At 39.3% G+C, this 25782-nt stretch overlaps 1 protein-coding gene across 1 annotated transcript in view; it reads left to right on the plus strand.

Moving 5' to 3' along the window:
• Positions 1–21451, plus strand: part of rnf145a (ring finger protein 145a) — a 29379-nt gene extending 7928 nt beyond the window's left edge. Inside the window, exons 3-11 of the mRNA XM_079838641.1 lie at positions 2879–2987; positions 7390–7481; positions 13342–13577; positions 13695–13870; positions 14063–14203; positions 15300–15482; positions 15571–15718; positions 18280–18636; positions 20046–21451. Coding sequence (XP_079694767.1) covers positions 2879–2987; positions 7390–7481; positions 13342–13577; positions 13695–13870; positions 14063–14203; positions 15300–15482; positions 15571–15718; positions 18280–18636; positions 20046–20357 — 1754 coding nt within the window. The 3' untranslated portion in view covers positions 20358–21451. The remainder of the gene's footprint in view (positions 1–2878; positions 2988–7389; positions 7482–13341; positions 13578–13694; positions 13871–14062; positions 14204–15299; positions 15483–15570; positions 15719–18279; positions 18637–20045) is intronic.
• The last annotated feature ends 4331 nt before the right edge of the window (positions 21452–25782 follow it).

Raw genomic sequence — 25782 nt, forward strand, 5'->3', positions numbered from 1 at the left:
TAGCTGGCTAGCCTAGCCCAGATACGCTCACGCTTACCCCCGTCTGCTTAATCTCGGGCCGCGCATGGTGCCTCCGCTGTGGGCGAGATGCAGTACTGGGGGTTGGTGATGTTGAAGGCCGACCGGCCAGTGCAGCCCGAGCTTCGTCGTGCGTGAGGTTTATCTCTAAAAATGTGGCTCTGCCGATGTTGAGCAGAAACTCACGACTGTATGCACATTTTAGAACAGATAGACGCGACGAGGACGTACAAAAACACTGACTCGCAAGATAGAAAACACGAAAACACTGTTCTGTCGGGAGAGAGAGAAGCCGCAGCGTGTGCACGAATAATAAAGTTCTGTGTGAACTTGAATAATTGGCTACACATCAGAAATCACTAATCACAGATCAGAAGGAACTGAAAAAAAGACTTGTTTTCATTTGTACATCCAAACACTGAGAAACTGCCAGCATTCACTCGTCCACAAGCCATGATCTCTCGAGGACAAACAAATATGGCGCTCGCATGGGCGTGCCAAATTCTCTGGGCGGAGGAAAGGGAGGTAACCATTCCTGTTATGATGTCATAACAGGAAAATTCATGATCAGTTCGTCTGGGCTGTCATTTTCTCAAAGGCAGAGAAAGACAGCCAGAACTTGGTTTACACCGAGAAAATTTTTGGTTTACACCAAAATTTCTAGCCACTTGGGGACAATATTCAGGTTAGGGGAACTCATATTAATGTTGAAAAACCTCATGCCATGGGCAAAATTTCATGCCATGGGACCTTTTTAAAGCAATTCAAATTTTCAGGAAATATTGCATCGTCAGCGCTATTTTATGAGATAAATGTCTAATGGATACAATTTCAATAACCTACATTTTATGTTGAATTTGTGAATGCCAATTTCCCCCTTTTTTTTTATCCTCCGCTTGAGTTTTCCCACTGATGGCCATATCAAACTGTAGGCTCATAAATTGTATACAACTTTGTGTAAAGTATGCACATTTTCTGTATGCCTGGAATATCTGATGATACTGGTACCAGTCCCCAGTGACCGTTCAGAGAACATCAGGGGCCACATTTGGAAACGAATGTGATTCTCGGATTGATTACAAAGTTAAACCATCATAGAGTGAAAGGTCATCACTTGCACGTGTTCTAGGTGCTCTCAGTTTAAACATTTAAGTGATTTTTAAACCATTCTAGCACAAGAAGAAACGAAAGAGAACGAGCAGTAAGTGATCCTTTTCTTTTGTTTGAGTAACACTAAAAACACAGATAGCAGGAATATTTGTCACTTTAAAGGTGATGTGTGAATTTTAGCGACATCTAGTGGTGAGGTTGTGAGTTGCAATAACACCGCTCACCCCTCCCTTTCGAGGCACATAGAGAAGCTAGCTAAAGGGGACAAAACAGGAAAACATTTTTTTGTCGTCAGAGAGAGCAGAGAGTGACTAGCTCTCTAGAGAAGTTCTGTTTAGGGCTATTGTAGAAAAATTCACTGTAAGGGGACCCGTAGTGTATGTAGATAGAAATGGCTCATTCTAATGTAATAACTTAATGGTACATTAAGTAAGGTCTTTATACACAACTGAAAACATAATTATGTATATTATATTGCATTTCTGTCAATACATCCTCATAAATACTACACACTGAACCTTTAAGACATAATGCACGGATTCAGTACACTGGTACTGTACACATGCACTCTTTCTCCACTGTTTATGTTCACTTACGACAAAACCTACTATGTTTGCTAGGATATTCAGCAAGGCATGTTGACCATTTTTGTGCAAATTAGTCCGGGTTCTATGTGCTTTTGACGTGACATTCGCGTCAGGTGACAGGCTGTAAAACCTTTCAGGTTACACCAATGTGATTAGATGAGACTGTATAATTTCCATAGCCTCGAATCTTTACGTGTTTCTGTCAGCTTTCTAGTGCAGCTGTCAGACTTTAGTGTCTAGCATCCAGACATAAACTGATATAGCTAAACAACAAACTAGATGTTTAACATAAATCCTGCTTTTTTGCAGCTTCTTCTTGTGTCCTGGTTGTATGCTGTTTGTGATGAACTACCTAATTAAAGTTTGAATATCATTACCATTGCATTTGTTTAACACTCATACAAGTATAATTTCTATTCACATTGACAGAGAATTAATTAGTCGCTCATCTGATTCATTCAAAACAAAACAATTAATTAATTTAGGAATGAAACATGTTACTGTCTGTATTAGTGAGTTCTATAATCCTTCCCGTCCTTCACTCCAATGATTTTTTCAATCACACTGATTCATACAGGAACGGTAATAATGTTGCTTGGAAACAGAGCTATTTTTGTTGGGTGTCTTTAAAATAGACATAGAGTTGTTAATATTGTGCTTACAATGAAAGTTAACCTACACATTATTATTAACTTTCTATTTATTGAACGATTGTATAAAAGCTAAATCACACTCAAAATGATGCTGGTCCAAATTCAGCATTAATGATTGCCTGTATATAAAACATATGGGCTACATATGCTAGTAAATTTCAACTCGACTTCTGTCAGGGATCTTGGAGTATCTGACTCATCATGTGCAACAGACTGCCAGGGGGGGAGGTAGTCTATATAGTGTGTTTTGCTCATGAACCAGTATGCTAGTATTCTGAACATAGCCAGAGCCTCTCTATGCAGGTGTGACTATCAATGAACTAGATATCCAGATTCAGTCTGTGTGCTCTGGCTGTGTGAGTTCCTTTGAAAGCCTGAGTGAATGGACTCTCTCTGCTGGTCTGGGGGATATTAAGAGAGATGTGCTCTCAGAGGCCCTTCTGTGTGCTTGACAGCATCCTCACATAGCAGTCTAACAGCAGTCTCTTTCTTTATCCCTCTCTCTTTCAGGTTACATTCTGAGTCTGGTTCTGCTCACTCTGCCCCGACAGCACCTGGTGCAGCTCTACCTGTATGTCCTCACTGCTCTGCTGCTGTTCGCAGGTCACCAGATCTCAAGGTGAGAGTTTAGGACTTAAATATAGAGAGATTAACTAAAAAGCTGCCTTCTACCATAACAACTTCACTTTCCAGAAAGATTCTGTTTTGTATGGTCAATAATGGTCATTCAAGCATGAGAGAACCCAGACATTATGCACTTTGATACAGTCTATTTTATAGAATATAAAGATGCTGTCACATTAGGGATGTTTTGCAGGGGATTACCATCTTTCTGTTGGTCAACGTGGCAAATTCACGGGACCAACTGGAACCCAATGTGAAATCTGCACTGGGAAATCATTCTCCCTCACATAAAATTCCTCATTTAGTGGATTGCTAATAAAAAGATAATTAATAATAGTTAAAAATATTTGTCTATGTTTAGCATAAAATGGGACTGACTCAATGACCCTAACCCGAAAGTGATAGTTCACCCCTATATTATCATGGGTGTCGGAACCGTTGTATGTGGGTGGGACAAGACCATAGACTGTAAAAAAATATGGATGTAGTGTCCGTGATGTCACCCATAGGATTCTGATGAGCCGTTCTGAAGCGCAAAGTATGGACGAGATGGCCGTTGCCATCTTGGCAGCGCGTCACTCCCGGATTACAGAAAATGGGCAAAAAGGCGGGACGTGGGCGGAGCTGAAGTGACGCGATGACTAACAGACAGCAGATAAATGGCTATCCACCTGTCACTTGAAGTGGCCACGCAGAACTTTAATGCTTTATATAATGTAAACGAATGAGTTATAAAAAAAATTCACCCCCCTCACAGTTGTCATGAAGGGCAAAATTAGCCGTATAGACCAAAACCACAATTTGTACCAGGCTCTAAACATGTTTTAATCTGCTGTGAAGTTGGGCATTTTAACATGGGGCTCCATGAGATTCTGCTCCCTTCTGGAGCCTGTCCCTAGCGGCCAGTCGATGAATTGCTGTATATGTCACTTCCGTATTGGCTTCAAGAGAAAATGCGGGAGATTGCCGCTTGGACAAGACCCACCCACTATTTAAGACCAATGATATTAGACCCACTCACTGTTACCTTCTCTAATTCAGCACGTATGTTCACCTACCCCAACCAATAAACACTTTATTATTAAACACACGTTAGACACTTTTATTTCAACTTAATCTTTAAATAAATGCCTTTTTGAATTTATTTCTAATATGTGATGGGAAAATGGAGTAGAGTGAGTTAGGCAAAAGACGGATTCGAACCTTGGGTGGATTTGCTTCAAAACCTTCTGCCATGCGCTTTACCCCTACACCATTGCCACTGTGAATAAGTTGGTGTCTTCTGTTAATTTGTCTGGCCCAACCAGATGTTTAGTAAACAAGGCAGGCTATTTGCACTTAATTTAAGTGGCATCTACTCCAGGTATTATATTATATTAATTATGTTCTATTAATTACTTCATAGGTTTGGGATTGGAACCAAATACATTAACTTTGCCATATCCATTACCTTGCCAATCTCTATTGCCATACCAATCTCTCCGAGCGTTGTCATGATAGAAGTAGTATTCCTTTAAAACTTTCAACGGTACTTGGATTGGTTAATTAATTAACAAACTCAGGATTTTGTATTTGTATTTGGAGTTTGTATTTGGATATTTAAATGTTGCTCACTTTGAAAATGGAAAGACAGTTGAGATGTGAGCAGGCATTACGACATGCATTGCTTTACTGAAGGCTCCTCTACCATGCTCATGGGTCTGCGATTATAGTGTGGTGCTTTGCACTTGACAGGTGGCTGTTTATTGTCAGATTAAGAGAGAGCTTTTAGCACATTTCTCAGCATAATGTGTGTCTATAGAAAAAGCAGTGGCTGCTCAAATTAAGATCACCCAAGTGTGGTAAAGCCATTACTGCCAGCTCGTAACTTACCTGCCTTACCCCATCCCCTCTCTGCCTCCTTCTGAGCAAAGCTGAGCTCAGTAAAGCAAGATTTATAAATGTTTATTCAAGTATGTGTGTGTCGTGTGATACCCATTCTGCCCACTTAAAGGGTTTTTATCTACCAAATAGCATGTCTGGGTCATATTTCAACCCCAGGAAGAAATTGATGACGTTATATGCAAACTTGCAAAGCCATTTTAATAATCAAATTTCTCACCCAAAGCTATTGCAAGTCTTTTGAAGACTTGAGGTGTGTCACAATTGGTGTATTTATGCACTATTCATATGCCGTTTTGTAGTATAATAGTGCGAGTAGTGTGTTCACCACGACAACCTTCCAGTCTCTCTTTTGAATCCAGCACGGAAGTGACTTAAACTGCAATTCATCGACTGGCTGCTAGAGACAGGCTGCAAAAGGGAGTCTATCCCATAGATCCCCCATGTTAAAATGCCCAACTTTACAGCAGAAACAAATGTTTACAGCCTGGTACAAAAAGTGTTTTTGGTCTATACGGCTAATTTTGCCCTTCATGACAACTGTGAGGGGGATGATTTTTTTTTATAACCGTTTAAATTATATTAAGCCTTAAAGTTCTGCATGATTAAGGGCATGGCCACTTGAGTGACAGGTGGATTAGCGCTATGGTCGAGCTAGGCGGGCTTGCTTTCAGCAACCAGGCACCTCAGCTCCACCCACATCCCGCCTCTTTGCCCATTTTCAGTTAATCGGGAGTGACTCTCTGTGACACGCTGCCAAAATGGTGACGGCCTACACCGCCCACTTTAGGCTTAAAAAATGCTCTTCAGAAACCTACAGGTGACGTCACGGACACTACATCCATTGTTTTATACAGTCTATGGTTCACACTGATAATTCTAAAAAGTACACTTTAAACACTCAGATGACGCACTTAATTGACTGAAAAAACTAAGTGTTGAATGTTAGTTAGACACTCTTCATTCTCTAAACTGTCACAGCTTTAATCACGTAGTGGAGGGGGAGGAGCTATCAGACTCCAAAGTTAAATGACAAAACCGAATAAAATTCAAACACTACACTGTTGAGTGCATAGTGCATAATTGTGTGTATAAGTGCGTAGTGTATAGTGCATCAATTGGGACACAACTTTGGAATATATTTCATAGACCATTTTTATGCTTTTTATTATTATAATATTTATGCTTGAAAACTCCAGTTTCAGTATAATTGTGTAAAAAAAGAGTAACCATTACATTATTCAGAAACTTACAGTTAAGTTACAACTTAAGTTTTACAAAAGTGGCGAGCAGTGACACTTTTTTTAACCGGGTATGCTGGGTTACTCGTCATGTCAAAAATGTGCCTGTTTGCAGATATGTTGAATGGGTTTATATAATAAGCTAGACCAGGGGTCTTCAACTAAATTTGCTTGAGGTCCAGTAAATGAACCCTCCTCACCGGACGAGGTCCGGACAATTATATACCTAAAAACAATAATTTATGTTTATTGCCTGACTAAAGAAATTAGTGTAGATAACATTTGTTCTTAATTGAACAAAATATAATGTGTTCTCATATGGACAAAACATGTCTGTTCATATTGTTAAAGCAAACATAGGTAATCCTTCACAAAATTGATCTCATTTTGTTGTTGTTCTGTTATGTCCTTTAAGTTACTTTGGTACAAAATATCTCAATTCAACCAGTCTGACAACTAAAATGCCTTCATCTCTAAATCTGCACTGAAAATACATTCATTTCAACATTACTAGCAAGTAAAGTGCTTTTTTTCTGCTGAACTGAGATAAATAATAACAATCAATGACCCCCCCCCCCCCCCCCCCATTTGATTTAGTTCGTTTTGTATCAAATAAAATGTGCAAACCAATGAGAACGCGGGACAGTGATGACGATACATAACAACAGATCGTAGGCGCCAAAGCTGCTGTGGATCTGCTAACCTCCGTAAATGGCAGATTTGAAGAAAATTAACATTGTTTGGCAAATAAAATAAGACTGACAGTTACACAACTAATACCATAACGTTATTGTGTAAGCTTTTATAGTAATTTATAGTGATTCATAGTGTTAATATTAATTAACAAATCCACCGGTGGCTTGGGTATTCAGAGCATTCACAGCTTATATGGACCGCACACCCCTGCTATATACTATATATTTTGTCCCACTAAAATGTATTTAAGATAAAAAAAAATAATTGCCAAATCCCCTGCAGTAGCCCCTAGGGGTTGCAGACAACCTATTAAAATCCCTTAGCTAAAGGTAAAGCATTATTTTAGACTTCTGACTCTCAGTGGTGGTTGTTTTTGTGCATAGTGGGACTCAGCTGAGGGTTATATAAGCAAATGTTCTCTCAGGAATTTTAGTCTGATAAAAACAGACGGACTGATGGTTCCACAGCTCTGCTCTGTCTGACTCGGGCTGTAAGTATAGATCCTCCACAGGCTGTAATGACTCAGGGGGAATGTCACGCGGTGAGAGGTTAGAATAAGGTCTCTGTTCTCTGTTTCAGGGACTATGTGCGCAGTGAGCTGGAGTCTGGCTTCGAGGGCCCGCTGTACCTGGAGCCTCTGTCCATCAACCGTTTCACAACTGCTCTCATCTGTAAGTGCCTGACAAAGTCCCCAAAGACTGGATCACACTTTTCAAGTCAATGTGAAATGCTGTTCTCATCATGTTTTTACTTCTGTATAATATTAAGGATTTCTGGGGGAGGATATTCAGTGAGAAAAATCAATTGATTGGATTGTGAAAAGATTATAAAGACATTTTTTACTTAGAATAATGTGTACTGGGTCTATTAGAGCTGGGCAATATAATACCAAAAATGATGTTAACACTTTAGTTTAGGGTCCAATTCTCACTATTAACTAGTTGCTTATTAGTATGCATATTACTAGTATATTGGCTGGTTATTATTACTTCTAATGCACATATTAATGCCTTATTCTGCATGACCATATTCTACATCCCTTAATCCTACCCAATACGTAAGGGATAATGTACTGTACATCCAGCCGGTTGTTATCACAGAATAAACCCCAACATGGTGATCAGGACTTGATCTTGCATCAGCCTGAAGCGGTTTATTTTGTGATAACAACCGACTGGTTGTACATTATCCCGCTTATTACATGGCTACTTGCCACATAAGTAAATGATTAGACATGAAATATTGATGCGAGTTGAAATATTTTATTAGCTTTTTAAATGCAAAGCTTCCGCGGAGAGTGCAGTTGCTAGCAAATGGCAAGTTCAAACAAGATGGACATTTAAGGGATAAGGTACAGTCATAACACTTATTACACAGTATTTCACCACACAAAACTAATAAGAGTAAAAAGCTGACTTAAGTGACAGTTACCTGGAAAATACCCGGGGAATAACATATCGCTGGATAGCTCGATTTGAGATCAGACTCAAGTATTCCACAGAGCTGTGTAATAACTAAACTTAACAGCTACCTTACTAACTATTAAGCAGTAATTTTGAGTTTATTGAGGTAAAAGTGTGTGTGTGTGTGTGTGTGTGTGTATATATATATATATATATATATATATATATATATATATATATATATATATATATATATATATATATATATATATATATATATATATATATATATATATATATATATATATATATATAGGGATGCCACAATTCTCAATATAATATTGAACCGTTCGGTACGGCATTCACGGTTCAATTCGCGCTTGTGAATTGCGTTTTTTTCGGTTTCGCATTTAATTAATTATTTTTCTACAAATTCTATAATTTGCCTCCATCCAAATACTGAACAACGCGACATACATTCACATCACACGTTAGTGGTGGAGTTATACTCACGGAACACTAGAGTTATTCACCATCACGAAAGTTCATTATTTGCATGCGTTTTAAAGCCTTGCCGGTTTCATTCGCGCGCACGGTTTTAACATGCGCTTTTCAGAGCGCGCGCACTAAAAGCCTGTCAAACACGTGAATACTGAACTAAGTAGTCGTCTTACTGCGTTAATACTGTCAAATACACACAAGGTTAACATAAACACAGTCGGTTATGTCTAAAGTGAAAGTAAAATCGCAATCGTGTCTGTAAATTAGATGTGTAGAGGTCTTAAACTGACAGCCGCGCACATACCTGTCAAGTTTTGGATTTGAAAATAAGGGAAATTTTTCGGCGCCCACCGCAAGCAGTCCCACCACCCCAACCAAGCTCCAGTATCCCTTACATTTTAAGACAGGTGTTATAGCCCAAATGAAAACACAAAATGGTATATATAATGAGCATTTATTTAAAGGCTTATTTGCATATTTTCTGTTCATTTAAAATTGCTTGTCTTTAGATTTTATTTTCATTCCACAGATTCTTTTCATTTCATATTGCTTTTCTTTTACAGTTTTTCTTTTCTTTTCATTTCACACAACTTTTCTTTACTCTTTTAGTGAGTTATTGTACACATTTGTTGCAGACTTTGCATTCTTTAAGACTGTTTTGGAAGGAGTGTATTTGTGGGCTGGGCCAGAGTGGTTCATTTTACATGAGAGTAGAGCACAAACAGTTCTGTTGTCTAATGTCATCCTATTCTCTGTAACAATCTTTCGTACCATGCTAAATACCCTTTCTGAACTTGCATTGCTATGGGCAGGGCTCGGCATGAACGCTTGTACGCTTGCGTACAAAAAATGTGGATTTTTTGAAGGGGCAAGTGAAAAATAATTTTACTTGCCCAACAGACAAGTATCCTGGTTAAAACGTCAAAACAAAAAAATTACTAGGGAATCACCAAAGTGCAATAATGATTCTGCATTCAGTTAGTGTAAGTGGCGATCGATAGTGGATAATAAAATAAAACGAACTGACGTTAACAAGGTTGTGCTGTTGAGGCTCGCGCAGCCTCTCGAAGAGAAAATCGAAAACAAATGAGCGGCGCTCACACACAGAAACTCAGTTAACATACACGGTTAAAATGGTGTAGTTATTATATTTATAACATATGATACAGTTAAGCAACATTACACTAACAAGAGTGTTGTTTTCCAGAATACCATCACGACTGGAAATTACACCGATTTCATACGCCAGTTCCATAAACAATTAATTAACATTAAGTCACTTACATTTTATAATTAAATTCGCTGTCCCATTGATCACGGTATTTACACGAGGGTTTTTTTTTTGTTTTGTTTTGGCAGGAGTGCCTTAATCCGTCTCTATCGTTACGTCCATCATCATCCGTCTCTGTTTTGTTTTTTCCCCGCGTTGTCACTCGTCATCTGACCTCACACACTAGCCTCGCGACAACTGGCACCTATACAGTAGGCTACTGCAGATGCCAGTTTTCGCGAGGCTAGTTACAGAGCTCAGATTGGAAATGTTTTTGTTTTTTTACTCCGGTATTATTATTTTTTTAATAACGCAGGTTAAAATACGGGAGATTTACAGGAAAATACTAATACGGGAGGACGGCGGGAAAGAAGGGTAAAATACGGGACTTTCCCGGCCAAAACGGGATACTTGACAGGTATGGCCGCGCAGCCAGTGAACACGCGGTCCTTAAAGGGGCAGTTCACCTATAAAATTATGTCATTATTTACTCACTCTAATGTTGTTTCAAACCTGTATTCATTTCTCGATGACATAATTATCAGTTTTGAGTGAAATATCCCTTTAATGTTAATACAACAACAAGAGAAAATCACTCACTGCTTTTGACTGAAAAACTAATACTAAGAATCAATGCACATTTTATAGTGAAGTCTATGTAGTGTTTTATTTTTACATTTATTCATTCAATTTCATACTTAAATGCTGCTGTACAGCTCTGAGCTGCCAGTGTAAATCTTTATATATATATTTATTTTATATTATCCAATACACTAGGAATGTGTACAAGGGTTTTTTTTAAAGTAAAGTTTTAAGTTTAAGTAAGGTTTTTCAATTCTTTTAAGTAAAATAAAGAAAGAGTATTGCAATAAAAAAATAGTCTTTATTCTCTTTAACCTCTTGCGGTTCCTGTCGCCTAAGAATAGAATAACAAAAAATGTATGTGACAAGCCATCAGAACCGAAACGAACCGAAAACCGTGGGTAAAAACCGAGGTATGTATTGAACCGTGGACTAACTGTATTGTTGCATCCCTAAAATATAAATATATATATATATATATATATATATATATATATATATATATATATATATATATATGTATATATGTATATGTGTGTAATATTTTAAATAACATACACCAATAAATCATTCACAATATGACCATGAAGTTGCTTTAATAAAGTAAACGGGATCAGTTCTGATTTCATGTTGACTTCAAATTGGTGTTCCAAGTCGTTCACAAGAGAAACGCACTTTGTTAAGATTCCTGTCATGTGTGAGTCTCACACCAACTCATTACTGCTCTCATTCAGTCTATTCATTCCTGAACATGTGCTCATGTAGCGTCATTCTATAGAGAGTTGGGTATTTTTGTATGTCTTGGGATGTTATGTTAGAGGTCAAGCCATTTCCCGCTCTTGTTCCCCCCCTCATAAACCGCCTGCCCTAAAACACACTGCGCAAGTGCCATAGATGCAGAATTCATATTTCCCCCCTCTCATCACTTTTGCTATAAGTACCATCATTTGCCAGCTCAATGTCAAAACCTCTAATGCTCACTTCCTTTTATTGAATTTTTTTTTCTCACTCACAAAAACTGTCTGCTCTTCCCCTTGTTTGTAACATGTCACACTCTCCCACTCTCTCTCTCTCTCTCACTTTCTTCGTCACTCTTTTTATGTTTCTCTTGACTTGTATACTGTTTAGGGGTTGAATCTCACTATCAAGAACATGTCAAGGTCATATTTCACCATAAAATAATACAAATATATAATAATAAATTACACAATTTATTTTACATATGGAAAGTTGTTCATGTTCTAGTTCATGTTAGCTCAGGTCCATTTAATAATAAGGTAACACTTTAAGTTCTTGTTAACATTAGTTAAAACATTAACTAACATGAACTAACAATGAGCAATACATTTTTAACGCTTCTATTGATCTTTGTTCATATCTTTGTTAAAATCTAATTGTTCATTTTTGTTCAAGTATTGTTCATAATTAGTCCATGATAAATAATAGTTATCTTATGTTAACAAATGTATTGTAAAGTGTTACCAATAATTTAACTGATTTGTTTGACATACTGTAACATAAACTAAATTAATATGCTTTTTCATTGCTAGTTTGTTAATCTATTTTAATATCATTATGATTTTTTTGCATTGTATCACTATTTTCATTATAAGTAAACACATCCTACCTCCCTCAATCTGTTCTCAAATTTTCTGTACACTAATAAAAACAAAATGACTGTCTCATTTATTTAAAGTACGTTTTTATATTGGCTTAAGTGAAAATTGTTACCAGTGTAAACCTTTGTTCAGTTATTTATTTATTTATTTTGGTGGGGTTTTTTTGTTAGTACATACGAAATGTAAAAATTAAAAGATGATTAAAATATACATTAGTATTTTAAAAGACAGTAATTTAAAAGACATTCTTTCGAAGGAAATATTCCTGCCTTTATTTATCCTGTTTTAACTGAATCAAAACCTTGACTAACAAATGTCAGTGAAAATACATACATGCATACAGTATGTGTGTATGTATATGGTCTCACATACAGTATTTGTGTATGTATATAGTCTTTACATACAGTATGTGTGTATGTATATAGTCTTTATAATAAATAATCTATATATAATAATTAATATATTATTTATATTAATATTTAAGGATTGAGGGAAAACTAATACATTTGGCTGGAAAAGCATTTAGTAAGTTGGACCAAAGTATTTTTTTTTTTCAGTGTAGCTTATTGTCATGTTAAAAAAAGACAATTTAAATTAAGTACATCAGCTTTAATCCTAGGTATACATTATGCATAAGTTATTATTGGTAAGGTACTAGGTATATATTATACTGCTGGACTGAATTAACATTTTGCTGATTGGTCTAAAATAAATATTGTGTACAGACCAATGTGATTTTGTTTTAATAGGCTTAATTTAATTTATCCAATCCATTTTTCTTTTTTTAATTTGAATTTTGTGGTGATATATAACCCTAGCAGTTGTTGGTGAGATTTACCCTTGAGTTTACTGCTTGCTCTTTCACAAGTGTGCTCATTGAGCTCTTGAGTGCTGCTGAATCCTTCAGCCATTACGCTGAATTCTGTAGGGCCTAATTAACTCCAGCAAGAACAGATGCATTCATTAATGTCCGTGAGTACAGAAGGGAACGCACAGCTCAGATTCAGGTGCTTTTCTTTGCTTTGCTTTAATGTACCACATTGCAGTTTGGTATCATCATTAGTAATGTTATTGCTACTAAAATGCCTATATATCTTTAATTCTATAATGAATAAGATGTTTTTTTCTTTCTCTGTGTCTGTGTATGTTTGAATAGGCCAGCTGGTGGTGTGTACCTTGTGCTCCTGTGTGATGCAGACCAAGCGCATTTGGCTGTTCTCAGCGCACTTGCTCCCTCTGGTGGCCAGGCTGTGCCTGGTCCCTTTGGAGACTATTGTTTTCGTCAATCGCTTTGCCATGATTTTCACAGGCCTGGAAGTCATCTACTTTTTGGCCTCCAACCTACTGGTGCCATTTAACCTGGCCAAGACAGCATACCGGGAGCTTGCACAGGTTAGAAAGTGCCTTTCCGGTGAACAGTAGAGGCTTAAAGAGTGAGTTTTAGGGCAGACTTGAGAATGTCAAATCAAAGAAACAAGAATTGAGCTCTTCTCTGTCTTATTCTGTTAGGTGGTGGAGGTTTATGGGTTGCTGGCTCTTGGGATGTCTCTGTGGAATCAGTTGGTTCTGCCTGTGTTGTTCATGTGTTTCTGGCTGGTTCTGTTTGCTCTGCAAATCTACACATATTTTAGCACACGAGACCAGCCCACATCTAGAGAGAGGCTGCTCTTCCTTTTTCTCACCAGGTGAGTGGAAGTTCAGGCTGCTCTGCTCATACATCCTGAGCATTTTACTCAAGGGAGTAATAGAGAATTAGATTCATGTATAAAAGTGTCCTTTTTAATATGACGTTTTAGTTTGATAAAGTGTTGGTAAATGTAAAATGTTTTTTGGACTCATTTTGGTAGGCAGCAACTTAAATTCTAAATGCTCTCCAGTATTGCAGAGTGCTGTTGTACTCCGTACTCTCTGCTGGGCCTGGTCTTCACCGTGTCGTTTGTTGCTTTGGGAGTGCTCACTCTTTGCAAGTTCTACCTGCAGGGCTACAGGGCTTTCATGAATGACAACACCATGCACAGGTATCATGTACCCTTCATATACCCTCTTATTCCTCAGAACTTCTAGGAAGTAAGTTAAAAGAGTAAAGGTTTTCTTTTCCATGTAAGGAATATGCATGATGATCATTGACTGCCAGTGGCCATTTTCTTTGGTTTTATAATAAAATTATATATGTTATTATTATTGATAATAATAATAATAGTATAATTGTTATTATTGGAAAATTATAATTTATGTTTTTGAAATGTCTCTTATGCTTATTAAAGCTGCATTTATTGAATTCAATGGTAATGTTGTGAAATATTGCAATTTGAAATAACTGTTTTCTATTTTACTATATTTTTAAATGTTATTTATTCCTTCAGTGTCACGTGATCCCTCAGAAATCAGTCTATTATGCTCCTTTGCTGCTCAAGAAACATTTCTTAATATTATCAACGTTGAAAACATTTGTGCAGCTTAATATTTTTGTGGAAAACATGATACATTTCCAGTATTCTTGGCTAAATAGAAAGTTCAAATGAGCAGCATTTATTTTAATAAAGAAATCTTGGTCACACTTTAGATTAGGGTCCAATTCTCACTAATAACTATGACTTTTGCCTCCAATAAACTCCTAATTACTGCTTATTAATAGTTAGTGAGATAGTTGTTAAGCTTAGGTATTGGGTAGGCTTAAGGGATGTCTATGTGAATGTACAGAATTAGGCATGAATATGTGTTCCTAGTAATATGCATGCTAATAAGCCATTAGTTAATTGTGAGAATTGGACCCTAAACTAAAGTGTTACTGAAATCTTTTGCAATATTATACATGTCTTTACTATCAAAAATCTCCTTTGATTAATAAAATCTTACTGATCCCAAAAATTGTGTATATTCAGAATTTGAACTTTCGTCTTATCTCGTTAAATGAGACTTTTCTTCATGCTTTATACCTCTAATTAAGCGCCACTCTGTCCCCCAATTAATCTTCCCATAAGTAACTATACTTTTATGATAACCCTGCTAAACAGTTTGGCATGGAGTCTATATTTGATTCATTATGGCACCTTTTTATCTCTTAATTGATCATTGAACTCACAGAAGTCCATCAATTCCTCATCTTTCTATTAGGGGCATGACGGAGGGAATCACTCTTTTGATCCTCGCCGTTCAGACTGGACTGATCGAGCTACAGGTCATCCACAGAGCTTTCCTCCTAAGCATCATCCTCTTCATTGTAGTGGCCTCCATCCTGCAGTCTATGCTGGAGATAGCTGATCCCATAGTGCTGGCGCTGGGAGCCTCCAGAGACAAGTACATAACGATGAATTTTGAAGTCATATATTTGTTTTACGCAAGTGGACGTTGTATTTCAGTATTCTTACCATTTTATTGCCAACAGGAGTTTATGGAAGCACTTCCGTGCGGTTAGCCTGTGCTTGTTCCTGCTGGTGTTCCCGGCCTACATGTCCTACATGATATGTCAGTTTTTCCACATGGACTTCTGGCTGCTTATCATCATTTCCTCCAGCATTCTGACCTCACTACAGGTACACAAAAACACACCATCAGAGTGGGAGAAACAGTATAAGGGGCCATTCACACATTTTTTGCATTCCACTGCATTGCTTTTCCATTGTTTTTATACACAAACGTTTGACCATTGCAATTGCGTCTGGTGTCTTTTGCAGCATCACTGACATTGCATTCTAAAAACATGGCACTCAAGTTAAAAATTCTCTCTAGACCTTGCAGGGTTTTTTTTTTTTTGTTCCACTTACCTGTTACTTGCGCTTTTAACCATAAAAAAAAACATCTGAACGGCCCAAAATGGAGAGATTGCAACTCTGAATATGGCACTGTAGGAAGTTCTGCCATTGGGTTAAAAGTGCCAATCATCCTTTTGATAGAGCATGTTTGTGCGCGTCGGCAAAATTCTAGCTGGAGTAGCAAAGTTGCCATTGTTTACCAATTTTATTTATGTTATTGCAATGTAATCTTTACAAACAATTTTGAAGATTCTTAGGATTTGGGTAACATTAGCATTACAAATAGAGTGAAGAGTATAATATTTCTTCTCAGTTTTCTAATGATGTTTTCTGATATTCCTTATATTAACATTTTCAAAAGAACCTTCTAGTTTCATGTTTCCCATTAACCATATAATAGCATAGAGATGAAACTGGTTCTGTGAGACCCTGTAATTCATAAAAAATGTCTTTCGGTATGTATCTTAGGGACAGGGGCGCCTGCAGGATTTTATCACAGGGTACATGCAGAATTTTTTATTTTATTTTTTACGATTATTGCGTTGATGGGCTACTTGTTGCGTTCTATTGTCTTGTTGGGAACTAATTGATTCAATGCTGTTGAAAGCGAAAGTCTCTTTCCTGTGCACACACATACAAAATCTAATTCACGTAACTAAGCATTGAAATGTGTTTGTTTAGATAGATGCTTCATGTTCGTGACTTGCATTACTCCAGTCCCTGAGTGGCTTTGTAACGGAGCGCGTATAGTTTTGAAATAAACACGTGATCGAACGAAAAACGAAGCCTCACTTTATTTCTAGTGACGGGAATGCTTTACTTTGCGTGTCGTAATGTGTGAAGTGAACCCAAACCAATACTCTATGGGTTTATGGAAGATCAAGTCTATTTACTAGAAATTTTATAAATGAGCCTGTAGTCTATAGACTACAATATTATCATATTTTGCCATATAAACAGTATAAAAATCTAAAGTTATTACTTAGCCATTTACTTAGTTTGTTAGCGGTGGGTGCGTTAGAGTTATGGCACGCACGGAGATGAGAATGGTATGTATGGACTTATCTAACTCTGGGGGATACGGTGAAAAAAGTCGGTGTGTTCCTTTAAGAAAGGAGAAATTAAAGGGATAGTTCACCCAAAAATGAAAATTTTATTAGAAGAAAAAGAAGATATTTTCAGGAATGTTGGTAACCAGACAGTTGACGGCATCCATTGACTTCCATAGTAGGGGGGAAATACTATGGAAGTCAATGGGTGCTGTCAACTTTCAACATTTTTGGGTGAACTATCCCTTTAATTTCTCCTTTCTTTAAAGGAACACGCCGACTTTTCTGGACTTCAGCTTATTCACCATATCCCCCAGAGTTAGATAAGTCCATACACACCATTCTCATCTTCTTTTGTGTTCAACAGAAGAAAGAAACTGATACAGGTTTGGAACAACATGAGGGTGAGTTGATGACAACATTTTTGGGTGAACTATATTTTTAAAACGAGTCTTTGCATCCCCTGGCTGGGAATGGCTTCGAAAAATATAGATATGACATTAGTACCAACAGAAATGCAAAATTATATTAAAGGAATCAGTGTAAGTGAAGTCATGAGTTGTGTCAGAATGAGATGACAGCCAGGCTAATAAAAAGGCTCTTTTTTTTATTTGTATCATTTTTATCCATATTTATATGTGTATTCATTTTATTTACATTATTCCTTTTATTTATCAAATTTTGGTCAACAACAGCTGTTGTTTGCATGTATTATTTTTATTATTATTAATTTAATATTAACAATAATTCTTTAATAATTTCGATTTAGAAATAAATATAATAATAATTCATTTTATTTGAATATTTTATTTAATAATTGTAATATTTAACAGTAATATAATTCAGTATTTGCATTTTTAATAATAATTACATTTCAATAACATTTTAATAACAAATATTAACAAATACATTATTTTATTTTTATATTGTGTTTGTTTAATTGGCGCAATCCCTATATTTTATATATATATATATATATATATATATATATATATATATATATATATATATATATATATATATATATATATATATATATATATATATATATATATATATATATATATATATATATATATATATATATATATATATATATATATATATATATATATATATATATATATATATATATATATATATATATAATCAGCAATTTGTCTGCCATCAGCTACCCTGCTCTCTAGTCATCAACCCTGAAAAACCTATTGCAGGTGACCATTATAGGAGTTTTGATTTGTGTAATGTGAAATTGATCTGTTGTCCCTCTGTTTTGAACTCTTTCACTCTCAGGTGCTGGGAACGCTGCTGATCTACATCCTCTTCATGGTAGAGGAGCTCCGCAAGGCGCCGGTGGAGAACATGGATGATGTCATCTACTGGGTGAACGGCACCTACAGGCTGCTGGAGTTCCTGGTTGCGCTGTGCGTGGTCGCGTACGGTGTGTCGGAGACTGTGTTTGGGGAGTGGACTGTGATGGGCTCTACTATCGTACTCATCCATTCCTACTATAACGTGTGGCTGAGGGCCCAGCTGGGCTGGCAGAGTTTCCTGCTCCGCAGAGATGCTGTCAACAAGATCAAGAGCCTGCCTACAGCTTCTCACCAACAACTCCAGCAGCACAATGACATCTGTTCCATCTGCTACCAGGTGTGTGTGGATGTGACGATTTGTGTTTGTGATAGATGTCCAGGTACATTCCTTGTCTATTTCTGTGGTAGATTGATGGTGGGTTCAGTTAGGGTGCATCGCTCTTGTTCAAACAATCCTCTAAGTATTAAACTTATGCGCATAATTTGTACCACACCATTTGTGCTATGGTCATGAATGATATCTCATTTTGTGTGGCTTGCTGACGAAAGACTTCAAGCGATTGGCTTGTCTAGAGGACGATGTTGTAGACTAAAACAATAAGCCTTGTGAAGCCGCGGTTTACAGTGAATTTAAAACAGCTTTGTTAGGCATGATGTGGAACGGCTTCACAAGGCTTATTGCATTTATAAAATGGTTAGTAAAATACATATTTTATGGACTGCTTATTTTATCCATGAAATAAACACCAACACAAAATATGATATTGATGACAAATGTATTCTTCTGCCAAACGATGTAGTCCTTCAGAAACAATTCAACACACAGACACAGTAGCGCAGTAATACTGATGTAATGGTGTTTGTAGAGCAATGTCTTTGAATGCAGATCAATCAGAATCAAGGACCGGAACTATCTTTGTTATAAACTGATACTACATTGAAGGAGAGACTCAAGCCTTATCCAGAAGCCAGAATATAATACAGATTTGAGGGGTGAAATATTTTGACTTTTGTCAGTAAGCATCCACCTAACAACCACACAGCAACACACTAAAAACATTTTTTTTTTTTTTAAATCTTAGCATTAGGGCAGCGGGTACTTTTATCAGTTATCAGCTGATATAGGAGGTTTTTATAATTGATAAATATTCAATATTAACCAATACTGATCGACCGATATTGGATTTTGATTTGTGAATATTTACCTTATTTTTACATGTACTGTAAATTACATTTGCCATTTAATATGATGATAATGATGATAACAATATTTTAATGTTATTAATAGTATTACTACTACTTATAATAATAATTATATAAATTACATTTACCATCATTATCAAAATAATAATAATGACGATGTTGATAATAACAATAATGTTTTAATATTATGAATGCTATTAATACTACTACTACTACTACTACTACTACTACTTCTACTACTACTACTACTACTACTACTAATAATAATAATATAATTTGCCAACATTTTTAATAATAGTGATGATGTTGAGAATGATAGTTATTATTACCATCTGCATAAATAAATCTACATTAATAATAATAACATTCATTTTGAGATGTCATATTTTTGTTAAACTATTATTATTATTATTATTATTAAATTAATACTAATAATAATTTAACAAAAATATAATCTCAGGATAGTATTGTGATACTTAAATGTGCAAAAATGATTATAAGTATATATTTTTTAGACCTAACCTTTTCTGTTCTTGAATCTAGGACATGACGACAGCTGTGATCACCCCCTGCAGTCACCTCTTCCATGCCGGCTGCTTGAAGAAGTGGTTGTATGTGCAGGAGACCTGCCCTCTTTGCCACAATCAGCTGAAAGGCTCATTACAGCCCGGCTCTTCCACACCGGACACCCCGCCACAAGAGACCCTGGATCTGGATCCTCCACAGCATCTAGAATCCGATTCAAGCCTCCAGGTTCCCCAGCAAGACGACACTACTCACTCTCCAGCATCAGACCTTGCAGTTGGGCTAAAAGACGACACTGCCTCTCCTGCCTGCTCCTCCTCCCAGTCCTAAAACCTGGCTTGAGCCAAACTCAACTCGCACACTGCTGGCCAAAAGACTTGTGTTGCAGCAGAGGGTCCGATGAGGAAACTGTCGGCTCTGTGACGGTTACGCACACTGATTGCTCCGTAGACATCTATACAATTAAAACCCTTCTACAGTCCCTCTCTCATCCAATCTATCACAGAATCCAGAGGTGAAATGAATCATCACCCCTTCCACATCTGGATCTACCCAAACACCAGCTCTTCCCCTCCCTTTATTATAAAACTACAATCTCCAGCAAACACCAACCTGAATGTGATGATCATGTGACCCTTGAATATAGTGCTGTGGTGCTCTGTAGGCACTAGCACGCTAGCACGCTCTCAGCATCCAATAGCAGTAGCCCGTCTCTTTTCTGTTCTCTATTTATTTTCTTGAGAGAACAAAATATATATATATATATATATATTTGCCACTGCATTTGCACTAATGTAACATAAAGCAATCCTCCAAAGTTTGTCTTGTCTGATACCAAATATTTTGGTGTGTATGCATTGGATCAAGTTATATATAAAACATATACCCATGTACAAATATAAATGTATAGGAGTTTTGATATATAATATGAAAAAGTACAGTGTTAAACAGCACCGAGTGTCATGAAGTGGCCTCAGGCTCATATGATCGCTACGACCTCTAGTGGTCATAGTGGGAGGTGCCTTTGGCTGTGGATCAGCACTGGTGAAGATTTTAGAGAGTCAGATTCATTCTCGTCAGTATTTGGCATTTAGCGCATTTGGGGACATGAATACATTAGAGAATGTATGAGCACACTTTGCGAATGCCGTTTTTTCTTTTCACTAATTATGTGTTTTACAGTTTTTCCTTTAAATCTGGAAAAATGAAACATTTTACTTTTACCTGGAACCCCACAGTTTTTAAAAAAGCAAATCTTAATGAGAATGGAGAGTGTAATCGTAATAGCATTTGTATACAGCATAAACGTGGAATGATGTTCTGTGAAGGCTAACTTTTGTTTGAATTGCAGCTGAATTCAGTCAAATATGCCTGAAGTCTGAACGTGAACCTGAATGTCAAAATAAATCCAAACCTATTGTATGAAACATTTGTTCTGGCTTTCTTTCACTGTGCCTTTCTGAGCTGTAAATAGACAGTCACCGTCATTTTGATAGGTCGTGTTCCTGGATCAACATATTTTGTTGACCCTTAAACAACATTCCTGTCTGAAAATGTAGTGCTAACCTTACCCATAACTTATCCCTAAAATCAGAGGGAAGTCAAATTAACAAGAATGGCGCAGAACCTTTGTTGTAAGCCCTCATCTTGACATAAACTGTAAACCGGTAACACTTTATTTTACAGTGTTCTTTTTAAATATGTTACATGTACTTACCATAGTTATAACAGTAAACTATTTATAATTGCATCCAACTAACCCTCAGCCAAACCGTAATCCTACCCTAACCCTATAGTAAGTACATGTAGTTAATTAATATTACTCAGTACTTAAATATATAATTACACTGTAACAATGACACTTTAAAATAAAGTGTACCACTTGTCCCTTAAAATCAAAAGATGTTGATCCAGGAACATGTTACTTTGTTAAATCACGTTCACCGCAAAAGACTGGGCTCTTAATGATGATTATGATGATAATTGTATTATAATTATTAAAATATTATGTTTAATGTAACTTTTAGCAAATCCATAACCAATTTTCTAACTGTACATTATAGTGTTTTGATGCCTAAATTGACTTAGCATTTAAAATGTCTGATTTTAGTTGAGTTTTTCCTTTTTCTTTTTTTTTTTAGACAAAATTGTGTAGAGTTTTAATTTTGATTATTTCATTAGTCGGCCATAACATGACTAATGTCTTAGTATATTTTTTGTCAGCTTTGATCACCAGATTTGTTTGTGGTTGTTTAAAAAAAATAACTCTTACATTTCAGCAAATCTGAATAAAAATGGTGATGATCATTAGCATTCTCAATGTATCCTCATTTGCGTTTATTCAGCATGGAAATTAGGTTCCCCTTCAAGGGAACTCGAGCTGCGTCACTGCTTTGGGAACGCCTCTGCGTGATTGCGTCGTGAAGCACGTATGTCATCAGTCCAATAGAGAGACGGAACGTCATAGGCGGGTGACGTCATAGACCCGGAAGCTATAAAGCACACCGGCAAACACACGCCGTTAGCTTCTGTTGCCTTCAACAAGCGCTCTGTGTAAAATCTGTCCAAAGTGTCTTTGTGTTGTGTCTGAGTTCAGACTGTTTTTGTTTCGTTTGCACTCTCACCACATTGATAAAGAGAAAAAAGTATGACGAGCGAACAGCGTTACAGACAGTGTGTTCCTCCCTGCTCACGCTACATCACAAGCGGGGATACACACTTGATGTGCGTTGTTTGTTTGGGAGAGCAGCTCGAGTGCCGGCTGCGAGCATTGTGAGGCTCTGCCTCTTCGCGTGCTGCGATCCCGCCGGGCGCTCTTCGAGGAGGGCGTCCCGGCTAGCACTCCCCACGGCACGGGTCCCGCTGCTGCTGAGGCTCAGCGGCGACTCATGTCGTGGGGTTCACAAAAGGATCTGACAGAGGGGATGGAGACGGGCCCCGCCCTATCTCTTCCTTCACCCGCCAGATCCAGCGCTGCCTCTCTGGGATCGGGAGCCCGCTCTGCGGCTTCTCCCGCCCGGGGAGCGGCCGCGATACTGCAGCTATCTTCCTCCGAGGAGGTTGATGTCTGTAGCATCGATGCAGGGGGTGGAGACTCGTCACTTCATTCCCCTGCAAGTGAGGAGCTCATGGAGGTGCTGAGCAGAGCCGTGGCCAGACTACACATTGACTGGCCACATGAACATCATGAGCGAGCTGCCGTAAAAAGCAGACTCGACGAGCGCTTTCTCCCCGCGCGCTCTGTTCAGCCTCCTCGAAGGAGTCTGCCGTTTTTCCCGGACCTCCACACCGAGGTGTCGAGGTCTTGGAAGCGGCCCGTGTCTGCACGCATTTTCACCCCGCAAACGTCTGTTTATAGCAATATCGCGGGGTGTAAGAGACACGGTTATGGTCAGCTGCCTTGGGTTGAACAGACGCTTACGAGCCATCTGTCACCCGAGTCTGCGTCAACCGTAAAGGCTCTGATTTTGCCACAAAACCTCTTAAAGTGAAATCTCGCTCTCCGTGCCACCAAGGAGACTGCCCGATGCGTCGGCCGTTCTATGGCAGCCCTAGTGGCCACAGAGAGGCATTTATGGCTGAATCTTACGGACATTAAGGAAAGGGACAAGAGCTTTTTGCTTGATGCGCCGCTGTCTCCGGAGGGCCTGTTCGGTGACGCTGTCACCACGGTTACCGACAGGTTCCTGGAGGCGAAAAAACAGGCAGCGGCGCTCAAGCAGTTCCTTCCCCGTAAGCCCCAGGTCTCATCTGCTGCTGGGTGGGAGCAGCAGATGCCGAGTACGAGCTCCTCACACAGGGCGCAGCAGAGAGTGAGTGTCGCCACTCGTACACCCCCGCAGAAAGGGTCGTCGGGTGCGCGGCGCTCACAGGCGCAGCCTTCTAACCCCAGGGCTGATCTGAGGACAGTCATTGTGGCGAGGAAGGCTGTGTCAAAGAAGTCCTGACGCCTCTGGGCCCAGGACAGTGAGGGTGATCCCCTCCGCGGGCGCACGGTGCTTACCGCTGTACACGGTACCCGTGCGTCCGCGGTACCCTCACGGGGTCAGTCCGCCAACCCCGCCCGAGTGCCGGGGCGCGGAGGGGCCCCGCGGGTCATTCGAGGATGGCCCGCACCCTCTTCGGAGGGAAATTATGCCGTCGAGTCAGTCGTTCCCTGCCGGTTCGCCGCTTCAGGGCGCTGCACTCGCGGTGCAGAGTACATCAGAGACCAGCCTCGAGAGACTGGTTCCCTTAGTAGATTTTGTGTCAGAGTGGGAAAATCTGCCTCACATATCTCGTTGGGTCCTGCGATGTGTAAAGTTGGGGTACGCGATTCAGTTCAGATGCCGTCCCCCCAGCTTCAACGGGGTCCTCTCCTCTGTGGTGGACCCGGTGCAGGCTCTGGTGATGACTCAAGAAGTACAGACTCTGCTGCAAAAGGGGGCTATAGAGAGGGTTCCCCCCCCCGGACAGGGAGTCAGGCTTTTACAGCCGGTACTTCATAGTGCCAAAGAAGGATGGTGGGCTGCGCCCCATCTTGGATCTTCGCGTCCTGAACCGAGCCGTGGCAAAGCTCAAGTTCAGGATGCTGACACTCAAACAGATCGTGTGTCAGATCAGGTCCGAGGACTGGTTTGTCACGATAGATCTCAAAGATGCATATTTCCATGTCTCCATCCTTCCGCAGCACAGGAAGTTCCTGAGGTTCGCTTTCAGGGGAGAAGCGTACCAATATCGAGTGCTTCCTTTCGGTTTAGCCCTTTCACCCCGCACGTTCACAAAGTGTGTGGACGCTGCTCTGGTCCCCTTGCGCTTGCAGGGGATCCGCATTCTCAATTACATCGACGACTGGCTGATACTAGCACAGTCAGCGCGTCTCGCGGTTCAGCATCGAGATGTTGTTCTCGCGCATATGAGGAGGTTGGGGCTGAGGCTCAACTCCAAGAAGAGTGTTCTCTCTCCTGTGCAGAAGATCACTTATCTCGGGGTGAGTTGGGATTCAGTCGCTATGCAGGCTCGTCTGTCGGAGCCTCGCGTGGGGTCGATCCTCTCAGCCGTGAAAGGGGTGAAGCTAGACCAGCCGCTCACTGTAAAGCAGTTTCAGAGACTGTTGGGTCTGATGGCAGCCGCGTCCAACGTTATTCCTTCGGGCCTGCTGTTCATGAGGCCGCTACAGTGGTGGCTCAAGACCAGGGGTTTTTCCCCGAGGGGGAACCCCTTTCGCGTAATCAAGGCAACGCGGCGGTGTCTCCGCACCTTGGTTATGTGGAAGGACCCCAGGTTCCTGACCCAGGGCCCGTCGCTGGGGGCACCGTGTCAGCGTACTTCTCTGACGACGGATGCCTCCCTGACGGGCTGGGGGGCGACCATGAGTGGTCGCTCGGCCCAGGGTCTGTGGCAGGAGCACCAGCGTTCGTGGCATATAAATTGCCTGGAAATGTTGGCGGTGTTTCAGGCTCTGAAGCACTTCCTGCCGCATCTCAGGGGCCATCATGTGCTTGTGCGCACAGACAGCACATCGGTGGTCTCCTACATCAACCATCAGGGGGGTTTGAGGTCCCGTCGCTTATACAAGCTGGCGCGTCTTATCCTCCTCTGGGCTCAGGGAAAATTGCTGTCAGTCAGGGCTATGTACATACCTGGGCGGTTGAACGTGGAAGCAGATATCCTGTCGAGGCAGGGGCCAAGGCCCGGGGAGTGGAGACTCCACACCGATGTGGTGGAGCTCCTTTGGGAGAAGTTCGGCAGGGCCCAAGTGGACCTGTTCGCCACT

This window comes from Gobio gobio (assembly GCF_949357685.1).
Source record: "Gobio gobio genome assembly, chromosome: 16".
Classification (NCBI taxonomy): Eukaryota; Metazoa; Chordata; class Actinopteri; order Cypriniformes; family Gobionidae; genus Gobio; species Gobio gobio.